General features: G+C 39.9%; 1 protein-coding gene across 1 annotated transcript; it reads right to left on the bottom strand.

The window, feature by feature from the left end:
- Positions 1-5956: 5956 nt before the first annotated feature.
- On the bottom strand, positions 5957-23114 carry EED (embryonic ectoderm development). The gene is made up of 12 exons (XM_082278764.1): positions 22987-23114; positions 20051-20203; positions 14618-14710; positions 13627-13692; positions 12811-12936; positions 12611-12692; positions 10962-11053; positions 9945-10078; positions 8721-8826; positions 7789-7947; positions 7270-7343; positions 5957-6248 (listed from the first exon to the last, which is right to left on the bottom strand). Exons 1-12 carry the CDS (start codon positions 23107-23109, stop codon positions 6122-6124), a joined length of 1335 nt encoding a protein of 444 aa, XP_082134890.1. The 5' UTR covers positions 23110-23114; the 3' UTR covers positions 5957-6121.
- Positions 23115-24905: the final 1791 nt, after the last annotated feature.

Consider the following 24905-nt stretch of genomic DNA (forward strand, 5'->3'; position numbering starts at 1 on the left):
CCTTAATTTCAAAATTATAATAACTGGGAGGGAAGGGGGTTACATTGGGGGCAGCTCCTGCCTTCCTTGGCAGACACCTGTCTTTCAAACCAAGACAATCAAGAAATACTATTTTGAACAATAGAACTTGCTTTTGTAAGTTACTTTCTGTAACCAATGACTAAGACCTGTTCCCAGACCACTGTCATGAAAATAAGTTTATATTGGTTTCATTGACTGGGGAATGAAGCCTTTAAGGAGTCCTTTATCAAGTCAACCTTAGGTACACTTGTCCTGAGAATGGAAACTCAGTCCTTTGAGCCTGCTCAATGACACCCTGTGTCATTTCTGCCTCAGCTTAAAATGAACTCTTCGCTTGCATAGAAGCAGAGGGACTCAAGGAATAAAAGGTAGGAGCTCAACCTGGGGCCCAGAAGAGGAGGAAAACAGACTGATGAAACCAGGAAAGCCATGTAAGAATAGCTTTTGAAGAGTAAAATTAATTCTCCCCCAGGTAATTTATGGAACAAAGCTCAGGGTTATTTCCTAGAAGCCACGGAACAGATCCAAGCCCTGAAAAACTTAAGTCTCCTGCTTGACTAAAGGCTTAATTTTCTTGAAGACAGAGTTGTAGGCCAAATGTTTGTGGAGCAGCAGCAATGAGGGAAGTTAACAGAGGGCCAGGCTGAACTCCCTCATCAGAATGAGTCATTAGGATGATTCTGTGTGACCTGTCAAATTCTGCTGTAGGATATGGTATTTTGTCACACAGATGGCAGATGCCTCGCATAGTTGGCGATAGGAGTGCATCAGAAGAGACACAAGGACCAAATGGAGGCTGGGAGTGGTCATTACTCAGCTTCTCACACTTCTAAGGAAGCATCTGCCTAGTGAGGAAGTAAGTAATTTACACTTCATAGGCCTCTGCAAGGTGTCAGGGTTAGGGAATATGTGTCTGCATGACCTAACAGCCTCACTGCAGCAGCACAATTTAATTAACAAGAGTGATTTATTTGTAAAAAAAGAGGTACTATCTATAGCTTCCTCATCTGACTAGCTGGAGCTGCCCTCTGTGAAATAACCCTCACGTCACTATTCCTTGCTGCAACTTTCTATGGCCCTCACTATCTGACATGGTTTGGTGAAGAGCAAGTCATATAACTAAAGGTATTTAAACCCCAGGGTCCTGTTTGGGCAGAGGCTGTCTCTCTGCTGCTCAATCTTCTCTAGTTACAACAGGCTACTTTTGTTCTGACCAAACCTGCATTCCAGTTATTCCAGATGCTGGTGAGGTTGTTTGGGCTTTAGGAAGCCAGACATGCCGGACTAGTGGGTGGGATCAGTAAGTCCAGTATTAACGTTGTGGCTGCTCTTCCCCCAGCTCGTCATTAAGGCTGTAAATGAAAATATGTAATTGTATGGGGTTTGACTAATTCAGTAGTGTGGATTAAGAACTCCTCCCAGTGCTGTAGCCACTGTGGGTTCAGCAGGTGTTGTCTCTGAGCTGACTGAATGTGGCATGTGCTTGAGATTATCATTGTAAATTACTTTTCTTTCCATGGAGGGAAGACTCTATCCCCCCTGAGTATCAGTATTTTCACTGCTGATTTTCACTAGCTCTGTGAGATCCTATCATATGATCACTAGTTAGAATGCTTGAGGAAACAGGCATTCCGTTTGTCTAAGGAAATTTAATGTAAGAAACTACGGGGTTTTCTAACCTGTTCCCCAACAATACGTTTTACCTCAACACCATGGGAGAAAAGGATTATGTATGTAGAAGCAGTTCAGTAGTAAATCTGAGGAGAAACAAAGATCCAATACATACATTCATCTATTATGCCTTTAACACATATATATATGTGTATATATATATATGTGTATATATATATAAAATTTCCCCTCCCCCCCACAAAATACTAAAATCCATTTCCCCACGTACGTCCAGAGATGTAATGCCTGTAATAATAACAACCTCGATGTAATGTAATTATTTTGTAATGATCCTTCTACATTTAGAGTATTTTTCCCCTTCCCAGTTTCTAGCTACTAGCGAGTTCAGGTTTTAAAGAAAACCTGTTAAAAAAAAAAAAAACAAACAACACAACAAACAAACAAACCCAAAAAAAACCAAAACAAGAAAAAACCCTGTCTACTGATCATTAGGCTTTGAGGCTAATCATACCCTTCCATGCCACTCATAACCATGACGGGGTAGATATATTTCCCTCCATTTTGGGACATTTTCCCAATAGTTTTCCTTTCCAAGCCAACAGGAATTGTTAGTTACAGTGGAGATTCTTTTCACAAGGGCCCTACCTGTTTTTAGGTCTGCCCTCACCTCATCACCATGCCCAGAGAAAAAATTAAAAATACAGCAAGCAACAAAGTGCATGTGTTGCTGCTGGCTTATACAGAAACAGATAAAAAATTCACAGCAAGCAGTCAAAATTCTAATTATGCAGGGGATTTTTTGTTTTTATAAAGTTGCTTTATTTCTTTATTGTAAATATTCTTCTGACACAGCTCATGGTGACAGCAAAGCATTCTCAGGTGAACCTAAACTTGTCTGTAGCACTTGTAGAGGAAGTAAATTCCTTGACTTTTAGCCATGGAACCAGAGCTCCCCAATACAATCAGTAGTGAAACATGAGCATGAAATGCACCAAAGAAAACAAGCACTCCTACCTATACTAGGAAGGGCAAATTCAGTCCGTATTTGCATAATATTCTTTGGCTTAACATTAAAAGCCTCAAGAAGAGGCTTTTGCGTTGTGGTAACGTTCTTTATTCATTCACCACCAGATGGAGCATCATCCCAGGAAACAGGACCATACTCTGAGAACAGAGACCTTTTAAGTGAACCACTAATTTAATAATCAGGAACCTGTTTTCTATTTCTACTTCCAGCGCTGGTACAAAGCTTCTTGCTGCCTCTGCGCAAAGTCTCTGCCTAAAAGTTAGAACTTTAGTCCAAGTCTACCATTTATGCAATTTCTAAGATTCTGAAAGTTGTTAGAATAAGACATGGGCCTCCAGGTACCTTTACTCTTCAGCTTTTTTTTTTGGTTGGTTTTTTTTTTTTTTGTGGAGGGATAAAAGAAGGATCTCTTCAGGGAGATACTCAGTGTGCAATAACTGAGCAAATCAACAATCTTCAAATTTTATTATGCTCTTCACGCAGAGTTCATAAAGAACAGACCTCTGTAAGAGCACTTGCAGCCTCTGAAACAGTTACCTGACTGTACTGCTCTTACTCATCAGCCTGACTTTACCTCTCCCTCACCTGTCTTGAGATGGGGAAAAGAAGGAGTCAATTATGGAATTTGTCAAAGAACAGACCTAAAGATGGCATGAAGACAATGGGGAAGAATACATGTTCTTTCAGGATGTTTTTGGTAGGCTTCTCTAATACTAGGATTAAACCACACTTCTATTGTTGAAGAACTTAGGCACTGGATCTCTCAAGCTGTGTTTCACGAAAGTATATATTAAACAGTGGAAAGGTTTTGGAAAATACTAAACTCTTCTTTAAATTCTTTTGCAATGATTATACCTCTACTAGCTCTGTATCTTCTAGAAGACACACAATAATTTTATTCTTTCTAATTTTTTTTTAAGTCTAGAACTAGGCAGCTGTAGGAAGAAAACACCCTAATGAAATAAATACACAAATTTATATCCACTTGAGCTTTATCAGTCTGCCTGTTGACGAAGGGACTTTTTCCCCCTGTTGTGTATCTTCACGATACTATTAATTCTACAAAGCAGATGGGGCTGACTGTTGTAAAGGAGAATTTTTTCTCCCCATGGCTTGTTACAGCTCTACTTATGCAAGTTCTTCCCTTCATTAACACTTTTAATCTGATTTCAGCTCCATCCAGGTTTCTCAGGGCAAAGCTGCTGGAACATCTGTCTGCATTTTAGGAGGACAGTCTTCAGCACATTCATAAGTTAAAACAGAACCTAACTGCTGACCCTAACTGTGTTAGGCCTCTTTCCAGTCAAGCACCACCCTACCTTTCCTTCCTCTCAGAGCAGCTCATTTGTCCAAATGTACCACTTATGTACCAGAACAACAACCATGGCTGAGAAATCCCTACTGCTTTTGTATCCCACTTCATTCTCAACTCCAACCATGGGAAAACACAGAAGACCCAGACCAATGACATGCTACTGTAAAGCATTTGCAAAGGCTAAATGGCACCAGCCTCCAACCCAAGTGTTCTTAGTACAGCTAATTCAATCAAAGTTCTTTCCTTGAGGCTGCAGGAAGCCTGAGCACTCCCACCGCCTTTCTGGAGTGCTCTCCCAACCACACCCCAGCCCCATAATTTTTCAGACTCTGCCAACCCCACATATTTTCCATACAATGAACTATGAGGTCTATGGGCCACTGCTGTTGCATAAACACTGGCTCATACTCTGCCAGCAGTTCTGTAGATGCAGGGGGTTAAATACTTTCCCCCAAGTGCCAGTCTTACCTGTCTCCCTCTTCAGCTGATCTGTGTTCAACTCTGCAGGAAATTTCAGTTTCCTCCCTCCAGCACTCAGGCTTCTACATGGCTCTGCCCAATTCCGTGGTTTTACACTTGGCTTCTTGATCGTGGCCCCTGACCAGACACTCATGGGCACAAGAAAGACCATACTGGCCATTTGGCTTGTGCAAGAAAAACAAGGTCCCAACTCCAGCTCAATTACACACTAGTTTTGGACAGACCTGTGGTACTACTGCACCTCCCCAGTAGTAAGGACAAGGATTTAAAAGAGGGAAAAAAAAAAGAAAACAGTCATATATTACAGACTAAAATTTGTAAACTACTTGTCAGTTCTGGCCTTTGTTTTTCTCAGGTTCCCAAGGACATAAATCAGAACTGGTTTAGTCGTATTACTTCCAACTGAACAGGTAGTTTATCTAACCAGAGCACTTACAAGCTTCCCCAACTGTAATAAACAGAAGAAACCAATAACCTGAAAGCTAAGAAGTCAGATACGCACTTAAGAAGTCAGAGCAGACAGGACTACTTAATCTACTGATCAGAAAGGCACCATTATATTGACAATGACAATGTACTTGTATTTACATCATAACTAAATACATTCTTCTCAAATAACATGTTATGTTGAAGGATAAGGGCACTGTAGGGGGAAAAAAGTATGTAAGTGGTTCAATCTCAATAAATGTTATGTACCTTCTTCCTCACTCAAGTACACACAGCTACTGAGCAATGTCCTGGACCACTTTCGTAACACAGACATGAGCATTTCTGCTATCTGCTGACAAGACACACACCAAGGTTTTGAACACAGATTATCACTGCTAATAATTTCTGCCATCTTATCCATATTCCCCCTTTCACTTTTATTAACTGTACACATTTTAAACCTATATGAAATAGCATTGGTTTTAGAATCCATTATTCCTAAGGCAAGTAAAAGCATTGAGGAGGCTATTTGGGAATACCGACAATAGAGGCAATTAAAATATATTTCTAATAACTAACTTTTAGATAAACACAGCAACTTGACAGTCAGAATTCAAACAACTGAACAATGTGATCCACAAAACAAAGCCAGTAATGTTTTTTCCCCCATAGTCATTAACAGATACGTTGAAAAGCAAATTCCAGTTTGAGATTACTAAAAATAAAATCAATTTCAATCTGCAACTAATTTAAGGAATGAGTTAAAAATATTTTTAGAAATTGTTTAACGATTATGTATATTATATTCTTAAGAATAGCATTTCCTTTGTGTTGCCCCTGAATAATAGCTTCATCGGTTTTCAGTTACAGAAGGCACAAAATACAACTGCAAGCATAAATACACCAAATTTCTAGCAAGATGTTGTACATTCACGTGATAGCTCTACTCAAAGAAATTTCCTAGGCCATAAGTAAAAACTCCTTGTGGGAAATAATTAATATGGACAATTCAGAAAACTTTACAAAAATATTTCTTTTTATTAAAAGCAGCAATTTCAAGCAGAACAATACACAGAATGTAAACATCACTAAGTCCAGCTCAAGCCTGCCGAACCTTCGAGAAAGTCTACACTAAATGCATCTACTGTACTAGCAAGTTAACAGACTATATTATAATTTGAAAATATATTTTCTACTATGAATCAAGAAAAAGTACTTTATCGTAATCTGTCCCAGCGCCAGATACTGGCATCATCACACACCGCTATAAGGATACTGCTATCCCTGCTAAAACTGGTCTGTCGGATGGCAGCAACACATTTAGGATGAGTAAGAGTCGTACACCTAGAAAGAAAAGAAAATTATTCAGCTGCAATGTTAAATCTTCCTACTACATACTGGAGCACTGTTTTAGCAATCCCTTATTGATGTGACCAAGGAGGAATTGAAGGCAACAGGATTATGGCCTTCCCAGTGTATTTTGTATTCTAAATGTGGACTAGGAAAAGCAGAGCTTCCTGTTCACCCACAGTTGTTTCTCATCCACCCAATTTTTAGTGAAGCAAGGATTGAAAGCTTATTGAATCACATTATTTAGGACTTCATAATCAGTGTATTTCCCAGAGTTAGGAATAAAATATCAAAATCGGGTGATTAAAGACTGCAGCACTTTCACAAACTTCATACATTAATGTACTCATACACATGTATTTACATGGATTATGTAAATAAACATATAGAGATATGTATAACATATAGGGTATATAAAAATATAAGCATAAAATATTTATATATACAGTGTATATCCATTTTATATAAAATGTTTTTTGGGAGTGGGTTTGTTTGGGGCCTTTTTTTGGGTTTAGAGGTTTCTTGCATTTGTATGTTTACATACATATGTATCTATATATATCTAAGAGATATGCTGTAAAATTGCCTGGTAACACGCATGAGGAACTGCAAAGCCATACTGTGCTCATAGCTCTCCTTTACACTCTCATTTTTCACTCTGGTCCTGTCACCTATATCACCTTTGTCATGTGATACACCCACATAGCACATCATCTTCTAATGGCTTTGCAAAATTTCCACCCAATTAGTTTGTAAGCTCTGTGAGAAATAAGTTGTCTTTTACTGTATCTACACATGGTAGCCAGCACTCCAACTGGGGACTCTTGGCATTACTATAATATAAATTATAAATCAGTGAGATATAATAAAATTAACCTTCAGGGGCTCACAATATTTATTTCCCTAGTAATCATAATGGAAATTAGGTAGTACTGTTAAAGAATTTCTCTAGTTATCAGGAAAGGAAAAAGAAAAGTACCCCAACTCCCTATCTTAGCAAAAACAAAGTACTCACTTAGCTTTATGCGGATCCTCTATTTCTAAATCCCAAACATAAAGTTTGCCAACCTGATTGCCCAGAGCAAGCATCTTAAAAAGAAAGCAGAGGATAGAGAAGTTTTAGAATACTCCATCAAAGAATAACGTCAGGATTTTATAAAGGCTCTAGAGCTGATAAATTGTGTGTAAACGTTTAAACATGAATGACTTAATGAGTTTGTTGAAAGAGTCAGAAAGGCTGTAGAACTGGCCTCCTTTCTTCCATTTTATCAATCTCTGCAGAGATGGGAGGAAGACATCAGTAAACATATTTCTAGTGGAAAACAAGTATTTATTTGCTGGAATTTTTTTCTACCAGGCAGAACCCACACTAAAAATCTGGAGCTCCTGCAGGTTCATATAAAGCCTCTTAGAGCAAACCATTCTGTTTCTCAAACGTCACATGAACCAAGATTTTTCCTATGCCCATAAATATGGAATCAATTAAAAGCTACACACCACCTTCAAATACAGCAAAGTCGAATCTGACACATACCTTTTGCCAGAAATCCATTGAAAATCTCATGTACCATATGTCACACTGGCTATAATCAAATCTCCCAAGAATGGTCACGTTTGACTCGCTGGGCTTGATTTTATCTATATCATCTTCCATCTTGCCAGGCTTCCAGCAAACAATGGCATTTTCACAAGACTGGAATGAAACAATGGCAAACATCACCTGTAATTTATACTGCAGAATCAGTCTAAACATAAGCAAACATTTAATCTCACAGCTTCCCCAATGAGATTACAAAAAGTAGAACTGAAAATCTCACCTCTGTCCTTAGATCACAGCCATATCACCAACAATAATCACCGTCCATCACTGGCAACCAGATGCCCTCACAGCTTTGCCAGGTAATGGGACTGCAGGTGCCCTCCCTCACCCACCTCAGATGAAGTCAACCAGATGTGCTCAAGCACAGTTTCATAAGCAGCTTAAACTCATCTTGGTTTGAGGATTGTTTACCCAATGCCTTTGACTAAGAGGACTGTGCACTCACCAATTGCTGACATCAAGGTAGTTGGACTGCCTAGTTAATATCTGCAAGCCAATGTTGCTAGTGGACACAACACATTAATCAAAATTACTCCACTATGGTAACTCTCATCTCACTTTTTAGAGACTGGATCCCTCATCAGTATCTATAGATTCCCTTTCTGTATGTTCTGTGCAGATTCTGGTTAGCCAGAAACCCTGTACTTTTAGCAGAGGTACAGCTCTAGTAAGAATTTTACTTTCTAAATATAAGCTGCCTACCCACACATCCTGACAGTTGACAAAATTCACAATACACTCCACAAAATCATTTGACACAAGACAGTAATTTAACCTATGACCCAAATGCTAATAAAACCTTTATTGTTTAGGATCCTCAGGACCAGCAAATAAATGTAATGTAGTTGAAAAAGCTGCAGCATTACCTTGGAAAGAATTAGATCTCCCAGCCACCGTACACAGTCAACATAATTTCTATGTATGTCTCTCGTAGAAAAGTCAGGAAAGTGAATTTTCTGGGAAACAAAAGGCCTATGGAGAAAATTGCCAAGTGAGATTCAGAGAAACAAACACAGAAGCACAAGTGTCATTTTTAATAACCAGTTTTAACATATTTTGATCTTAAAAGAACAAGCCCAACCTTTTTAAGTTTTATAACAAAGTAGATTTTTTATGCAGGGTTTTTTTTCTTTTTAATAGTAATAGGAACAGTCCCTGTTTTCATCCTCATTCCTAATGAAATAACTAAGTTTCCCACATAAAACACTGTGCAGAGACAGTGCTGAGCAAAACCACTCCTTCAGATGCTGAATACAACTCCTGTCACCAAATACTTCAAGAACTAATTAAAGCTCAGTCTTCCTGATGCTGCTTCTGCAACATCTAAACTGTTAAATAGAAATGCACACTTAAAAAAAAAAAAATCATCATTTTAAAAAAAGCACGCTAAAAAAGCATCATTTAATATTTGGTAACATTACCAAAAAAAGCGAGAGTATTTTCACAGCTAGTCTCATTGCTGAACATGTTCACTGTGTTTTAGACTCTTCAATTCTCTCAATGGTTTAACTGGAAGTTAAGATCAAAAAGTTGAAGAACTTCATAAAGGAGGATTTATCTATCATGTATCTAGTTGCTATGTTTACTTGGTAATTTACTCATATCTGAGGTCAAATCAGAGAATGATGAAAATTAAAGTTACTACTATGTAATCAGTTTTGTCCCCACCCCAAAGTCAAATAATACAGAATAATTAACTACTCAATATCAGATTATTTGACACATTTAATTACACAGATTTGATTTCCTTCTAGAAATTTTGAGATGAGATGAAGAAAAGATATTGACATCTTGAAATGCATGAAATACAAGCTTTAAGATAATAATTCTAGACATTTTCTAGTCAAGCAAATAAGAAATAATTAAGATACTTAAAAATAAAAATCTCAGGACTTTGAATCAGAATTCAACAACATTCCAGTGAAGCAAACATCAATAAGACCCATAATCTAGCGAGATTCAGTACCCAGCACAACATCCAGGTCACTCACTATCCCCAAGAACTCCCAATTTGGAAAGGAATTAACCTGGACGGTTGATAGGAGTATTCATGTGTTGCAAAGACAGACAAGGAGATGAAGACTACGTACCTGTTGGTTTTATTTGGGTTGTACTCATAAGACTCTTTGATAGCATTAATCATTCGCTTGGAATTAATTCTCCAGAGTTTTAGAGAGTGGTCCATCCCACAGGACATGATTTTTTCACCAAGAAGATCATAATCCTATGTATATAAAATAATTTTGAGCACTCCCATCCTAAGATGCATCGTATCAACTCAGATGTTATTCCATCGTTTCCATCAAAACAGCATTTTATGTGTAGAGAATGCAATAAAACTGCATATTTTAAATAGAAAAACACTAAGAATGTAATCCAGCTCACTGCAAAGCAGCACAGCATCTTAACAATTATATTTAGTCTCTCTCAAGAAAGAGAGACATATTCAACAGCACTGACAGACAGTGAATCTACAGCTGGTTCTCCTCCTTCAGTAAGTTCCCTAGGAGCAACTTTGGCAGAATTCCAGGGCTATGACATGGGTGAATAATACAGTGACAGGTTTCCTACAGATGTACCCTTCACCTTTCACAACAGGTCACACAACAGGAATGGAAAGAGTTCTTAAGAACAGCATATTAAAACTTAACTATTCTAGCTGATATTTGCTGGGTACCAGTGTCTGTTCACAGCCACTGAAAAACAATTTAACTAAACTCAAGTAACTTCTTTCCTTCACTACCATGTCTCTCAAGGTTTATTTGCTTATGCTGCTTTGACTTGATAAGACCTCAAGATCTTCAGAAGTGGGACCATCATGAAATGTTTTTACTCCTTCTAGCCCCACTGAGCCCTATTTTGCTCACTTCTAGGCTGCACCCTGAGAAAACCAGCTATTGAAACGCACAGATCCTGTCTGTAAGAGGTGGCCACATCAATCAAACCACCTGACATTTAAAGTTGTCTATCCCCTTAAAACAGTATTTATGCACTTCCAGTTGGTTATTTTTAAGTAGCTGTAACATCAAAAACAGTGCACAAGAGGATATAAAGTTGCTTACTACCCTTTGTGTATCTAAATGACTGCCCCACAGTCTTCCACTTACTGCACTTAACACCTCATCCCTGTGCCCTTCTACTCCTCCAAATATTGCAACCAGCGTGTCTGTCTGGATGTTCCACAGTCTCAATGCATGATCTATAAAGAACAAATAAAATTACATGCTGCTTTTTATATGGACATTTGAATAATATATTTCAGCTTAACCACTTTCAGTAACAGGTGTTTATGTAAACATCAAAAAAAGCACTTAATTCTTCTTCTCGTTAGAAACAATAGAACTGCATTAACTAAAATTGCTATTATAACTAACTGTTAAAAGTAATTCTGTAAGTGAAAAAGTGTGCCCACCCTCTCCCCTAGGGACAGTTTCTAGCAAAAACATGCTCGGATCTTTAGATGATCCAAAAAGCAAAGAAAAGTCTGATCTCAGACAAATATGCTTTTCGTCAGTCTTAAAACCAATTTTATGTATCAAAAAATGCTAGAATTCCTTTCTGCCATTCTAACATCAACATTCAGAAAAGCTGTGATTTGCCATCTTTTAACCTTGAGATTTATTCTTTATGAACCACAGATAGTAGGGAAAGGAAAAACTGTTTCTATAAACAATATGTATTCCAAAGTCAATGAGACTAATCCACATGTTTAAAGAAAGTTTTACTAATTTCTAATGAAGAACCTCTAGTGTATCTCCCATTTGGAAATGGGAACCTCTAGTGTATTTCCCTTTTGGATTCCACAAGTACACTGCACTTAATTACAGCAACACACAAAATCCCAGAAGGGACACAGGTGGCCATGGAGTCCCAAATATTTTCCTCTTTTTTATTAATCTCTCAGCCAAGTAGTTCTAACATCTCAGCTATTCTCCTGCCTCATGTCTTCTCAGTGATAGTACCTGGTCCAGAGATTGTACATTAAAACTTGCAGTACTGTGGCTAATGTCAAAACAATATTACAAAGAGAACCTAAAAAATATACAGAAACTGGATGTTTACAGGCCCACAGCACCAACTTGACAGAGGCAAGCATCCCAATTCCTGTTCTCATGTAGCTTCATCAGTAAGTCCAAATATACTAAAGTCAAAAGTCTCTTTCAGTGAGTATTTCCAACACAAGCATTCCTGAAGGCTAGCTCCTTGGGGCAGATCATGCCCTTACTTAACACACAGTCAAGATTAGGAAGTTGTGACTGTTAAAACTTTCTGCACAAGCCCGTAAGACACCATACCAAAAACTCCCTCCACTAATATGTTTTTTACACAAAGTCCAATTAAAGTTTCCAAGCAACAGACAATCAAAGTTTTTCCCAAAGAACATGATGGTGAATGCTGCCTGCAACATTAAGACGCTCCCACTAGATGGCAACGTGATTCAACAACTGAAAAATATTTAATTCAACTGTCTGAAAGCAAAGAGCAAACCCAAGGCTCCTGATTGTTCTCTCTCCTAATAAGTAGCACTATTCACAGTCTCTTTGCACCACAGGTGGAGTTATGGCTGTAGGCCATGGATTTAATAAGTATAAAATATATAGCCATGAAAAAGCATGATTTGCTCTCAACTTTCAAGGTGAACTTTTTCAGTGCCATTCATAAAAACAATTCATTAAGGTTTTCGGCCATATTCAAGACCGAACTCCAATCCAAAGTATCCTCATTTATACAAAAACAAAAAGAGGTTTTTCCTCACCTTTGCTTACAGATAAAAGAAGATTTGGATCTCTTGGATGGAATTTCAGTTCATTGATTGCATTTCCATGGCCCACGTAGTGCTGGGATAGAATTCAGAGACCAAGTTACCATTTCCCCTCATGTTTACTTGTACTTAGAAGAAAAAAGTGTCATGCCTTACTGAAACACAAGCTGCATCTCAAAGTTCTGAACACTCACCTTTATGCACTGCATTGTAATAGGATTAATTATCCTAATAATACCCCTGGATCCTGCCACAGCCAGAAGAGGATGGCTTGTATTGCTATCATATGTCCACGCACAGGTATAGAAATTTTCATCTGCCTGCAATGCCTTAAGTTAAGGATCACAGAACAAACAGGAGATTTCTCTTTTTTAAACATTTTATTCTAAGCAAACTTGTTGCTATTTTATCCAAGTGCCCAGGAGTCTCTGCTGGACCCCATAAGAAAAAGACACATATTGAGTTATCCACCTGCAAATACCAGCAACATCACCTTTTCTGTAGATGTTAATTACCTCACTTCTGTTCCATAACATACAAGGACACCTTCTCTTTCATGGCATCCCATTTGATTGGGAATAATGAATCACGACTGAGTTCACAAGTTAATGACTTGTGTATTGCAAAGGATCAACACAAGTTATTAATGCTTCAGAGCATGGAACGCAGTTCTTAGGCTTTAAACACAATTCCAGTTCACAGGGAAACTGAGACCACTGTAAAGCAGGGAAACATACAAATAGTAGTGTTGGGAAGATGAAACTGATGGAGAACTAGTTTTCAAATACTTTAATACAGTCTGGTCAATGAGTCTGCATTTTTAACATTTTTTTAACAGGAGGGATTCTAGGATGTGGGAAAGAGGCAAGACTTGGACCTAACATAAAGAATGCAACACATAAGCAAAGTATGAAATCACAGACAAAACATTTGTATGCTTTTTCCTACAAAGCCTCTTGATTTTTCATAAAGAGGAAGAAAACACGTGAGTATTTAACTTAAAAGGATACATCAGCATCCACGTAAGACTGCAACAGACGGATTTCTCCTTGGGAATGACACTCATATAAAGTAACCTGGAGGCAAAAAACCAAAAATAAGTAAGTGGGAGAGACTGCTGCTTAGTTGTGACATATCAAAAGAAATCACATGCACCCATCTATTGACTGCCTGATGGGGAGAGGTAGAGTGCATCTACAGTTTAGATTTCATCATCTATTTGTCTCCAACAGGTGAAAATGGTTTGATAAAAGAATGCCCACAGCACTTTCAGTAAAGCACCATTCCAGGACTTGTCAGCTGTCCTTCCCAGATACTAAAGTCTATTATTTGAATTGTCTTAATAAGATAAACCCTTGTTGGAATTAATTACCGTAGTCATCTCTAACATGACTTGGTCTTTTAATGACTCATTGAAACCTTGCTTCAACTTAGTTTAATACTTTTGCTGACTTGCCAGACAGAACAAACCTAGAAATGAAATACTTCTCATTTATTCACGACAGTTGCATAGAACACACTTCAGGAGTTATTTTCAAGACTGAAATGACATTGATCCTTATTCAGAGGAAGTCTATAAATTGACTCCACACAGGCCATCAATTTAGCTACTAAGCTGGCTGGTATCACTGCAGACAGTTCTCACCCCGTATATATGAGTATGTATGAGTATATGACCTTTAGAAAATAATAACATTTATGAAGAGCAATTTTATTGAGAAGGTACATTTATGCACCTCTCTTCCTTATCCCATACACATATTACTGAAGGACTTTTTTCTTTACTACACAAGTTAATTATCAAATAGCTAATATATGACTTTGTAGAACAATCCAAAGGACACAACTCTCCCACATAACAGATGCTACACATCTTAGAAATACATCTGTTTATATTAAGTATTGTGTGCCCATACCAAACACAGGTAAAGGGATTGCTTGAAAACAGGAATGCATGCAGAACCACACAGAAGGGCGTATGGTGAAAAGCAGATTACTCACTCTGTTGCTGCCTACAGTGGCAAAAACAAGAGGATCACCTTCTTTACTGTGCCAGTTAAACTGGACTCCAAACAGAGGTTGGCCATGGTCCTCCTATAGGGGTAAAGTAAGATTAGAGATAAAAAACCCAACAAAACCCACAGGCATATTATTGCTGTGAAATCCAACAGTTCAATTAACAAGTTTCCCTCCTCAAACTAATGGATTCACAGCCAGTACAATTTTAGACAGTGAACAGTTAACAATCATAGTTTTGTAACATCACATTTTAACTTAGCTGTCATAAATGGAGGTTAAAGGAATATTCTGACAAACACACCCCTCCCCTTTCTTTTTCCACCAAGCTTTTAAAAAGTAAAGGGGAAGAACTGTTCTCTCAGTTACGGCCAGAAGCTGGCAGAACTCCCAAGTTATAGCTGCAGCTCTACTATTTTGTTTTGCAATTTTCAACAAGGTAACTTCTGCATCTAAGGTCACACCTACATGCATTTTCTATCTTAATTACTTATACACAAGGATTTGCAACTTCCCAGGGAAGAATTACCAGGAGAGAGAATAATTATATTAGTAAAAGGATGGAGAAGGGCCACATTTAACTATTACATTACAGTTAGGTCTTGTAACTTTGTCAAAGACACAAGCAACTCTCCCCGGCATGTCACAATACTGCTACAAAGTTCATGTCTACAAAGTGTTTTCAGATTGCCTTTACAAACAGTTACCAGAGAAATGCCAAGTATTATTTTTACACAACTTACATCAGTTTGAGAGAAAAAAAAAAAGCAGATATGTTTATGAATTGTGATGAATATGGTGGTGCTTGCTAATAATTGATAACAGTATTTTGGCCTGTCCTGACAGGATGTTTTCAGCAAGAATAATGCTCATTGAAGTGCCTCCCCACAGGGGACTGTCTGGGACAGTGCAGGCAGGAAGGAAGTGTCTCATGATGGCTGTTAAGCAGCCTTCAAATGGCAGCGCTTCAGAGACAACCCGAGAAGCACCAGCCCTGGCAGCTCTGGCCTATCCAAAACCAAAGAATAAATTTGAGATGGGGGTGCAAGTAGGGAGTCTAACACTACTCAGAAAAAGAAAAGTAAAGGAAGTCTGGAAAAATTTTAAATAGTAGTATTTACTGAGAAAGGCATTATCTGTTATTAACAAAAACATCTAGAAGAGCTAGAAATAGAAAGCAGAAAATCTTTCAGAGATGAAGGCCCTTCTGCAATTCTTAAGAGAGGTAACAACTTTCAAAGCTCAGCACAGATTAAAAAGAATTGTTCAAAGTTTAACTCAAAGTATTACCCATACAAAAGAACAAACTAATGGCTTTATGGGATGAGGGGCACAGGATATTAGGAAAGGGTAAAGTAGCAAGGCTATTAGTAATCCCAAGACAGAGGGAAAAAGCAGGTATTCAGTATCTGTAAAGCAATACAGTTGAACTAGAAATGAAGAATGAGGAAAACTGTAAGCCATAAAATTGCATACACAAGGCCATGATTTTTGTGTGCAATACATTCATTAATTTTACTTGGTAGCAATAAATTTATTAATTTTACTTGGTAGCCTTGATTTTTGAGCGTATTTAAGTCTTGTTTGAAGAGAATGGCTGAGAGATCAAATTCAGAATGCTTAATAAAGTTCTTCCACTGATAATTACTTGGTTTCAAATTTCTACTTGAAGGAGTTCATGCTGGTGAATAGTGAGAACTTCTAACGCATCACATGAAGTAACACAGGTAAAATGCATGGATTCCTACTGCTTTATTACAGATGCATATTAGCAGGTTTTGCATTTGTTTTTCTGGAATAACCTTGTTTTCTGTCATATGCCCTGTTTCTGATAAATTTAACAAAATACAAAAAGTGAAAAGCAGTATGTTTTTTGCCCTCAAGACAGGATATTTTTTCAGCATAAGTTGCGGTAAGTTTCTGATTTTCTAGGTAGGACCCAGACCAAGTTAATAAGTAGAGATATATAACGGAGTGCTATACTCTTTCTATATTTTTATATTTGAGTACATACCTAAAGTATTTTGCAGGCTCTTTCAATGAAAACCTATTTCCCTGGAAAAAATTACTCTGCAAGACAAATGTGTTTAGTCTACTTACTTCACCCACACTACATTTCTCACACCAGGTGCTACAATCTCCAAGAGCCTGACCATACATATTGCAGTTTTGCTGGTGTTTGATGGATGAAGCAGCCAGGCAGAGGCTCTTGCAGGAAGATACCAGTGTATCTGCAGAAGGTCTACTCCTATTTAAATTCCCAACATCCTCACTGATCAGGAACAGCACATAGCTATTCTGAAAATACCTGTCGCTTCTAATTCTTGTCCCAAGTGCTAAACAATGAAGGAGGTTTTCCAAAACATCATACTTCTAAGTGCCGTGCACAATGTTTATGTTCAGATGCCAAGTATGTGACACAAATTTGACACTGGTTTGTACAGACAGAAGTGACCCAGATACCTATCCAAAAGTAAAATTGTGAAATACCATCTTGTCCCTGGTATGAATAAAGGGCACGAAACCCAAAGTACTCAGGTTCTTCATGCACTAGAGAAAGAATGCAGAGGAGAAAACAGACCTATTGCTACAAAAGCAAATAAATAAAACAATCAATGGTGAGTTCCAGCCTTATTCACTCAACACCAACCCAGGTTCAATCAAAAAGCAATACTAGACCTGTTTTTAGACACAAGTACTATGCCAACACAAAAAATAATCACCTGCATGAATGCCTTTTAATACACATCACCCACACTGCCAGTGGGGAACCAACTGCCCACACATGCATTTCCAGTACCCAGAAGGGGAAGTAAGCCATTATGGGCAGTGGGTTTAGTTACATTTAGTCTCCATTACACATCAAGAAGCTAGAATCCTGTGTGGCATTGGATACTGGTTCCCAGGTCAGGGGACAGCAAGCAGAAGCTGAGACAACACCAGGCTGCTTACAACTTTTAACACACACAGTAAGCAGAAGCAAAGGGTAGAGAAAATAATTGCATTGCTTTAAAGGGAGCACAACGAAGCAAAATATACATGGTTTTCTGACAAAAGATCTCTCAGCAAAACATATATGGATATATGAGGATGTGCAACTGTGTTAGCTGTATACACTCATTTATAAACCCTATTTCCATTCATCCCACAGAAAGCAAAGATTTTTCAGTACATCTTACAGTGATTTAGTACTCCAAAAAGAAAAAAGGCAGCTTTTTATTTCCTGTTGTTTTCCGAGTTGTATTTTCTCTCCTGATGCTTAAATTTCACCCAAAATAACTTCCAAAGTAGTGTTTGAAAAGCATATTTAGCAAGCACTGAGTTTTTCAGGCTGAGTCATAACCGTTTAACACTCAAAGCAGACAGTAATGGCCATATTTCTTTGTTTCCCCAAGGAAAGAAGTAAAAAGCAAAACAAGAGGGGAAAACCAAGAGTACAAAAGTGGAAAAACACACAACTTATACACCCCTAAAGAATATTCATTTCTATATTTTTACATCATGTTGACCCTTGATTAACTTCAATATCAGCACCTTACAGCATAGTTTAAAAACATAAACTAGGGGATATATGATGTGGTACTCAAAGAGTCACAAGCGTCTTTCTAAACCCACATATAACACTCAATCATTAGAGTTTTCTTCAGAGTATCTGCAAAATTAGTATGGAAGAACAGGAAAAGGCAAAGGAGAGGCTTCCTCAATCATGAAGTAGAAAACCAAATTTGGCTGCTACCTAGTCTTTGTCTTAACATGCACATCTCATATTATTAGCATTAATTTCAGATCAAAAAGAAATAGGGGAAAAAAGCAAATAAAAATACCCCACGTAATTGAAAGGCTACATTTACTCCCTCACAGCTTGATTCCACTTGCACAGGAATCTGTTCACAGGCCCTGATTCAAATCCACGGAAATCAGGGATTGCTTAGTTTCATAGTTTGGTCTTTTGGGTCACCCTACAGTGGGGTCTGGATTGACACTGAGGTGAGGGAATGTTTTGTCTTCCCAGAAGACACTTGGAAAGTACTAACCCTTTTTGTCTGCAGACAGAAAACAAGTATGAGTAACAAAGCTCAGAACTTGTTGGAAGTTTGGGTGCCCAAAGGGCCGTGTCTGTGTCTGAAGTATGACTTGAAGCCGCAAATAGCACCATCCGCGGGGGCGATTCATGCGAATCACAGGAACTGCTGCCTACCTTGGTGAAATGAAACAACTTCCCTTCCTCCTACACCCTCAAAGGACTGAAGATAATTTTTATATTTCAAGAACACAGTAAGATCAATTTGTTTCCCAGATACTTTTGTCAGTGTAACTTTATATCAAAATTTCTCCACTGGCAACGCTCATTTAGGTTTCCATGCTGCAAACCTTTTTTACGCCCTCGCACTCAGTACCCCAGTGTTTCAGTAAGGCAGCCTGAAGACAAAGTTCAGAAAGAGCCACATCAGCACAGCTCCACAGTTAAGCATGGGGGAATGACAAAACATTCTTAGAGCAATTCTGCAGAAAATATCCACTACTGAGCCGCACAGATCCTCGTGCCAAATAAATACAGACTGTAACGAAACTCCCATCTTGCTCCAGACACAATCATTTTTTATTTAGAAATCTTCTAAAAATCAAATCCTAGGGCTTATTTACAGCTTTTGCTACATAAACATCCCACGCAAGGCTGAGGAATGAGAAAAGAAGAACATCCTGGCAGCCTAAAATAGTCATGAATGAGAAAACTCATTCAGTCCACCACAGTCCATCACTAGTGCAGAAGAAAACAGCACCACGCAAAAACAGCAGAACAGGGAGTAAAGACCATGAATCCACATCTCTTAAAACCATCAGGTGTTACATGGGAAGATACATACTATCTAAATCAGGTGCTAACACATGATCCCAACACTCACAATAAATTAACCAAATTGCACCACATAGTAGTTATGATACTGCCAGAGGATGGAAAATACCTGATCTGGTTAAGTGTTAGGTAAAAGCTACTCTAATATTGTTGGGTTGATTTGCTTGGGGTTTTTTTTCAACATGCAGAAAAATCTGTGCAGGTTCTGTGCTTTGCATGGAGTTGTCACGGATTTTGGTTTAGTTCAATTTGTTCATCTAACTTCTTATATTTATCACTAGCATCTACAACTTCAATGAAATACATAATTATAGCATAACTTCGCAAACTGTACAAAAATGGGGTTTAATTGCAGCACTACCTACTGTTTCCTATTTCTCTTTACCCCTTTTCTTCAAAACTTTGGCTATTCCAAGAAAGAAAGGTACTCGCTTCAAATTAGCAGGGAACATAATTGTTTAAAGATATTTAAAAGTATCTAGCTTGACACTGTCTCACAGCCAACACTAACACTGCTGCCAGCAAGTGGTGCCCAGCATTCCCTGAAGCCTACACATACCTACCTTTAGGCTATTTACACATTTGAAGGAATATTTGCACTTCTTTGACTTCCATTTTCCTTTCCCCCAGCTTTTTCTTCCTGGTGCATTAGGAGTGTTTGTCGGTGTATCAGGGCGTTCGGTGTTAGTACCGCTTTCAATACTAACGGCATCATCCTGAAAACATTCAAAATGATATAGAATGTCACAAAGACATCATTAACTGCTGTATAAATTCAACTAATCTTGCAGCACTTGGCCTTTTCACTTTTTCTTCTCATCCATAAGAAGAGATCTCCCAGGACTTGCTGTTATTTAGATTCATGTATTTAAATCTAATGCCAACATAATAGTATTCCTCTCTAGAAACAGAACATGAATCACACAAGGATTACTCCAAGAGGGAGAGATACGAACTGTGATCCAGTGATGTTTCTTCAGAATACTGGTCGCTGCTCTTAACAAAATGTCTAGAGATAAAGTAGCTGCTTCCCTTAGAGAACATCTCTGATCTGAAGTACCGAAGAAGAGTTGTTTGTGTAAAAACATGAGGCTTGACCTTACCAAGAACCAAGCCATTCTGAGGCTTCTGTACACCCTCAGCAGCACCAGTCACAGCACAGTTCCGCAGTGGGTCAGTATTGACATCAGAAGACAAAGTCTCACCTCTCTCTCCTGCTCTTTCCCAGAGATACCTACTTTTTTCCACTAAAAGCTAAATTCTGATCAGCTAACTAATCCAACTGGCCCTCCAACCATTAGCATAAGATAAGAATGGGGAAAACTGAAAAAAAGAGATACCCAAAACACCCCTTTTCCAGCTGTGCAGAGATTTTAAATCAGCTTTGGACAATCAGCAGAAACTACAACTTCATGTGTGGTCTTACTGCAGTGCACTGTTTAAAAGGACATGTCCCTGCATCACCCGTCAGAGAGCACTTCACCTTTACCTGCATTGTACCTGTCTTGCTAAAAATCAACTTTTCCCATTCTTTCTGGCAAGACAGTCTGTTCACTTTCCATCAGAGTAGTGGGGGGAAAACAACTCATCCCAGGCCAAGTAATTTCTAGAGCTGAACTAAGGCAGACAGAGGCAGACAACAGCCTGTCACTGGAGGAGATTCAAGAAGCTGCACTAGGAAGTCCACGAGGAATATGGAATGAAGTCAACTATAAACATTAATACACCAATTCCCACCAAGCATTTATTCTTTGTCCCAGTTTCATGTCTGTGTTATCAGAAGCCTGTAGAGGTGTACTAGTCTTTGTCTGCCCAACAACTCTGAAAAACAGGACATTCAGAGGAGAAAAAGAAGGAGAGATACCACACAAACCCATAAGTGTACTGCCCAAATCTGGAGTAATTTCCTTCACTTTGTACCCCTAAAAGAGCCCATCCTCCACCAATATGCATAACCAAGTTTAACAATTTTTACATTTTCCTGTTTTTTCTCCTTTACCCTAAAAAATGTCAGCTTGCCCAATTCTCACCTCCCAACAGCACTTGCCAAAATTTCAATACTTGACAAGACTGAAGTTTTCTCTGGACTAGCCACATATTGTCAGTGAGAGAACACCAGGCAGCTAGTGTGGTGCTACTACACCAGGTATCTGCAACTACCACATAACCAACAAACCTGCACATGGGACACCTGTAGAGCAAAACACACCCCTTCTCCAAATCAACACTATTATGTCAATTTTGAACAGAATCCCCCATCTTGCAGAAGTAGGGGAGTCCAGTAACAAACTCTTGAAAAAGGAATCCCTTCACTGCTGAGGCAACCCACATCAGGGAATCATATAATCATAGAGTGGTTTGGGTTGGAATGGACTTTAAAGATCATCTAGTCTAACCCACTGCCATGGACAGGGACACCTTTCACTAGACCAGATTACCTAGGAGCCACATTCAGCCTTAAAACACCTCCAAGGATGGGGCATCCACAACTTTTCTGGGCAACCTGTTCCATGGTTACTGGTAGAACACAGCTGACAGCAAAGCAAGCCTGAATGTCTGTCACCAAATTAACACTTCGATCCACAAACGCTGCTGAGCTACGAAAAAAAACAAGAGCAGTGGTGTGGAACATCTCAAACCTGCCTGTCACCTCACAAACACCACTTCCAAAAGTTGCAGAGGATGTAGTCCACATCCTTCACTAGCTGGATAAGTGCAGAAAAAAACCTCCACGCTCTATAAAACGCACACACAAATAACCCCCTCCACACCAGTAACTACATAAAGTGACTGCTCGATACCTTAGATTAAGTTTACCTTTCAGGTATAAAGTTATTCTACATCAATCACATTACCTTTACTTCGAACACTAGAATTTCAACTAACTTAAGAGATTACAGACGCCATCCCTGCTGCCTTCTGCTGACGGTAGCTTACGAGCACCATCTCCTACTTCTCATTCGCCAAGAGGCTGCACACATAAACTTGTGCTGCATGTTACTCTACAACGTGACAGTGAAGACATACGATGCAAAACTGCAAGAAAGATGGAAAATTCTGCTGGATTGCAGGAGAAAAAAAAAAAAAAAAAGAGAGAAGTCTGACGTTTTGAAGCAGAGTTCGAGACAGAGCCCGCTCACAGTCTGGGCCTCAAATCCACCTTCACCCACGTGGAGGCAGAGCGAGCGTCTCTCCCCCAGACCCTCCTCGGTCTCTCCTACCGGGGCCTCCCTCCAGCGGCCCCGAGGGGCGGCCACCGAGCCGAGACGGGTGGGCCTCATGAGACCCCTTCTCGCTCTCCCCCCTCACCCCTTCTCCCGTCCGGAATACGGCGATGTTTCCCCACGGCGGGGCCCGCCTGGGACGGGGGGCGGCGGCCCCCCCTCCCCTCAGCGCTCCCGCCCGCCCCCGGCGCGAGGCCCCGTGCCCGCCGCGCGCGCGCTCCCGCCACACCACCTCCCCCCACCCCTCCTGCCGCCTCCCCCTCGCCCGGCCTCACGTTCTCGTCTCCGGACAGATCCCCGGGATTACTGTTCTCGTCGCTGCTCAGCTTCTGCTTCTTCGCCGGCATCTCTCCCGCCGGTGCCGCCGCCGCCGCCGGGGCTTCTCCCCGCTCAGACATCTTCCCCGCCCCCCACCCACCGCCACGCAGCCGCAAAGCGCGGACGAGGAGGTTGGAACGGCTGTGCCGTAAAGCGGCCCCGCTGTCCCGGCCGGAGCCGCTGCGCCGGCGGAGGAGCGCCCTTCCCGCCGCTGGAAAAGGGCCTTTCCCGCCGCTGGAAAAACGCCCTTCCCGCCGCTTCGGGGGCTGAGGGGGCGGCGGGAGCCCCTCTCGCCTTGGGGGGCTCTGCCGAGAACTAGCCCGCGTGTTCACAGCACGGCAGCGTGGTGGCACTTGCCTAGCGCTGCCTGTAGCCCGAGCACGCGTGTGATGGAGAAACAAACAGCCCCTTTCGCCACGGGTGTTACTGACCCCTCTGTCCGTCTTTTCTTGTGCCCAAAGGGTCTGTTGGGGCTTTTTTGAGTTCTCTTACTCCTCGAAAGTCCTTCAGTCTGGAAATAAAGTTTCCGGATAAGAAAAACAGGCTCTTCTCTGCTTCCTACTCCTGTACTCCCTGGCAAGCTACTTCTGCAGCTATAAATTAAATAACTGCAGTTGCCAGTTTTTTATTTATTTACTTATTCACAAACCACAGGTCCCAGAGTCATAATTATTATGAAGAGTAAAAAAAAAAAAAAAAAAAAAAAAAAAAGCTTCTAACAAAGAGGAAAAGTAATGTGCCCACAGGCACAGCATCTTATCTGCTACTCTTCAAGAGGCAGAAACGAGTCTTTTCTCCCTGCGGGAGACATTCCAGTGCTTTGAGGGCAGTGACAGAAGTGAACCGTGCCTAGTATATAAAATTTAATCTCGCATGAACTTCAGAGATAAAGAGGAAGAGATATACTTCAAATGGTGCGTGTATTACAGTGTTTTTAGCAATAAACAGTTTCTCTTCTGCAGAACTGTAGGCTCCAATGAAGCATTACACAACATATAGCAAAAGGTGGTAGTTTACAGGTAAACTACCTGCCTAGGTCTGTGCTGTAAGATCGAGGTTTTGATAGAAATGTTTGTGGGAAAATATACAGGCTTGTTTCTAAAATATGACAGGATGGTTTTTAGAATGATGTCTTGTAATAAAGACTAAATCACGACTGTGCTGCAGATTTGTTAAAAGAAGGGCAGCCACAAAGTTTTCAGCAGAGAGAGTTTTTAACTTCTCCCTGTGAGTGCCCTTTAGCTACTGGGGAGAAGACAGCTCCCCTTCGTCCTGCAGCTGTCAGCTCACATGCTCCAGACGTCCAGCTGAGCTGCACGTTCAACTGCACCACGTTTCACCAGCTCACAAGGAAAGTGGAAGCCTCAGCTAGCCTGTGCTTCATGGCCAGCGTGCAGAAAGGTTCCTCACCCACTCCAGAATCAATCAGTTTCAATCAGTTCGTGTCCCTCACAGACTGCTGTGTCCTGGCAGGTCTATGCCTTCTCCTATTTTCCAGATGCTGGGGAACCTCCTTCTCCACGTGATAGCTCTGCTTCCCTCTCGAGACACTTTTTAGCCTAAACCACTTGCTTTTTTTTTTTTGCTTTCTTAGAAGATATGAAAGGCTGGTGTACCAGGGGAGCCCAGTTTCCAAATGTCATAGTACATTTCATCAAGCTTCTATTTAAAGAATTAGTTGTGTGGTTAAACACAAGCTTGAAAGTTTGGAGAATTTGCTTCAATTTGTGCTCTTCTGAGATGCTCTTTGGAAAGCCTCCATGCTTTTCTTTGCCTCAGTTTCCCAACAGTGTTACAGGAGAAGCACTTCTTACATCCCAGAGGGGTATTATGAAAAAATATGGTTCATTATTTGTTTAATTAGTATAATACTGCT

Source organism: Coloeus monedula, assembly GCF_965178545.1.
Source record: "Coloeus monedula genome assembly, chromosome: 3".
Classification (NCBI taxonomy): Eukaryota; Metazoa; Chordata; class Aves; order Passeriformes; family Corvidae; genus Coloeus; species Coloeus monedula.

What these genes read in the sequence shown, in the direction of transcription:
- EED (XM_082278764.1), bottom strand. Translation starts at nt 23,109, where the DNA reads ATGTCTGAGCGGGGAGAAGCCCCGGCGGCGGCGGCGGCACCGGCGGGA. An exon ending in CAATGGATTTCTGGCAAAAG is followed by an intron (nt 7,344 to 7,788) that starts GTATGTGTCAGA and finishes TTTCTTTTTAAG; the next exon opens with ATGCTTGCTCTGGGCAATCA. An exon ending in GAGGATCCGCATAAAGCTAA is followed by an intron (nt 6,249 to 7,269) that starts GTGAGTACTTTG and finishes TTTTCTTTCTAG; the next exon opens with GTGTACGACTCTTACTCATC.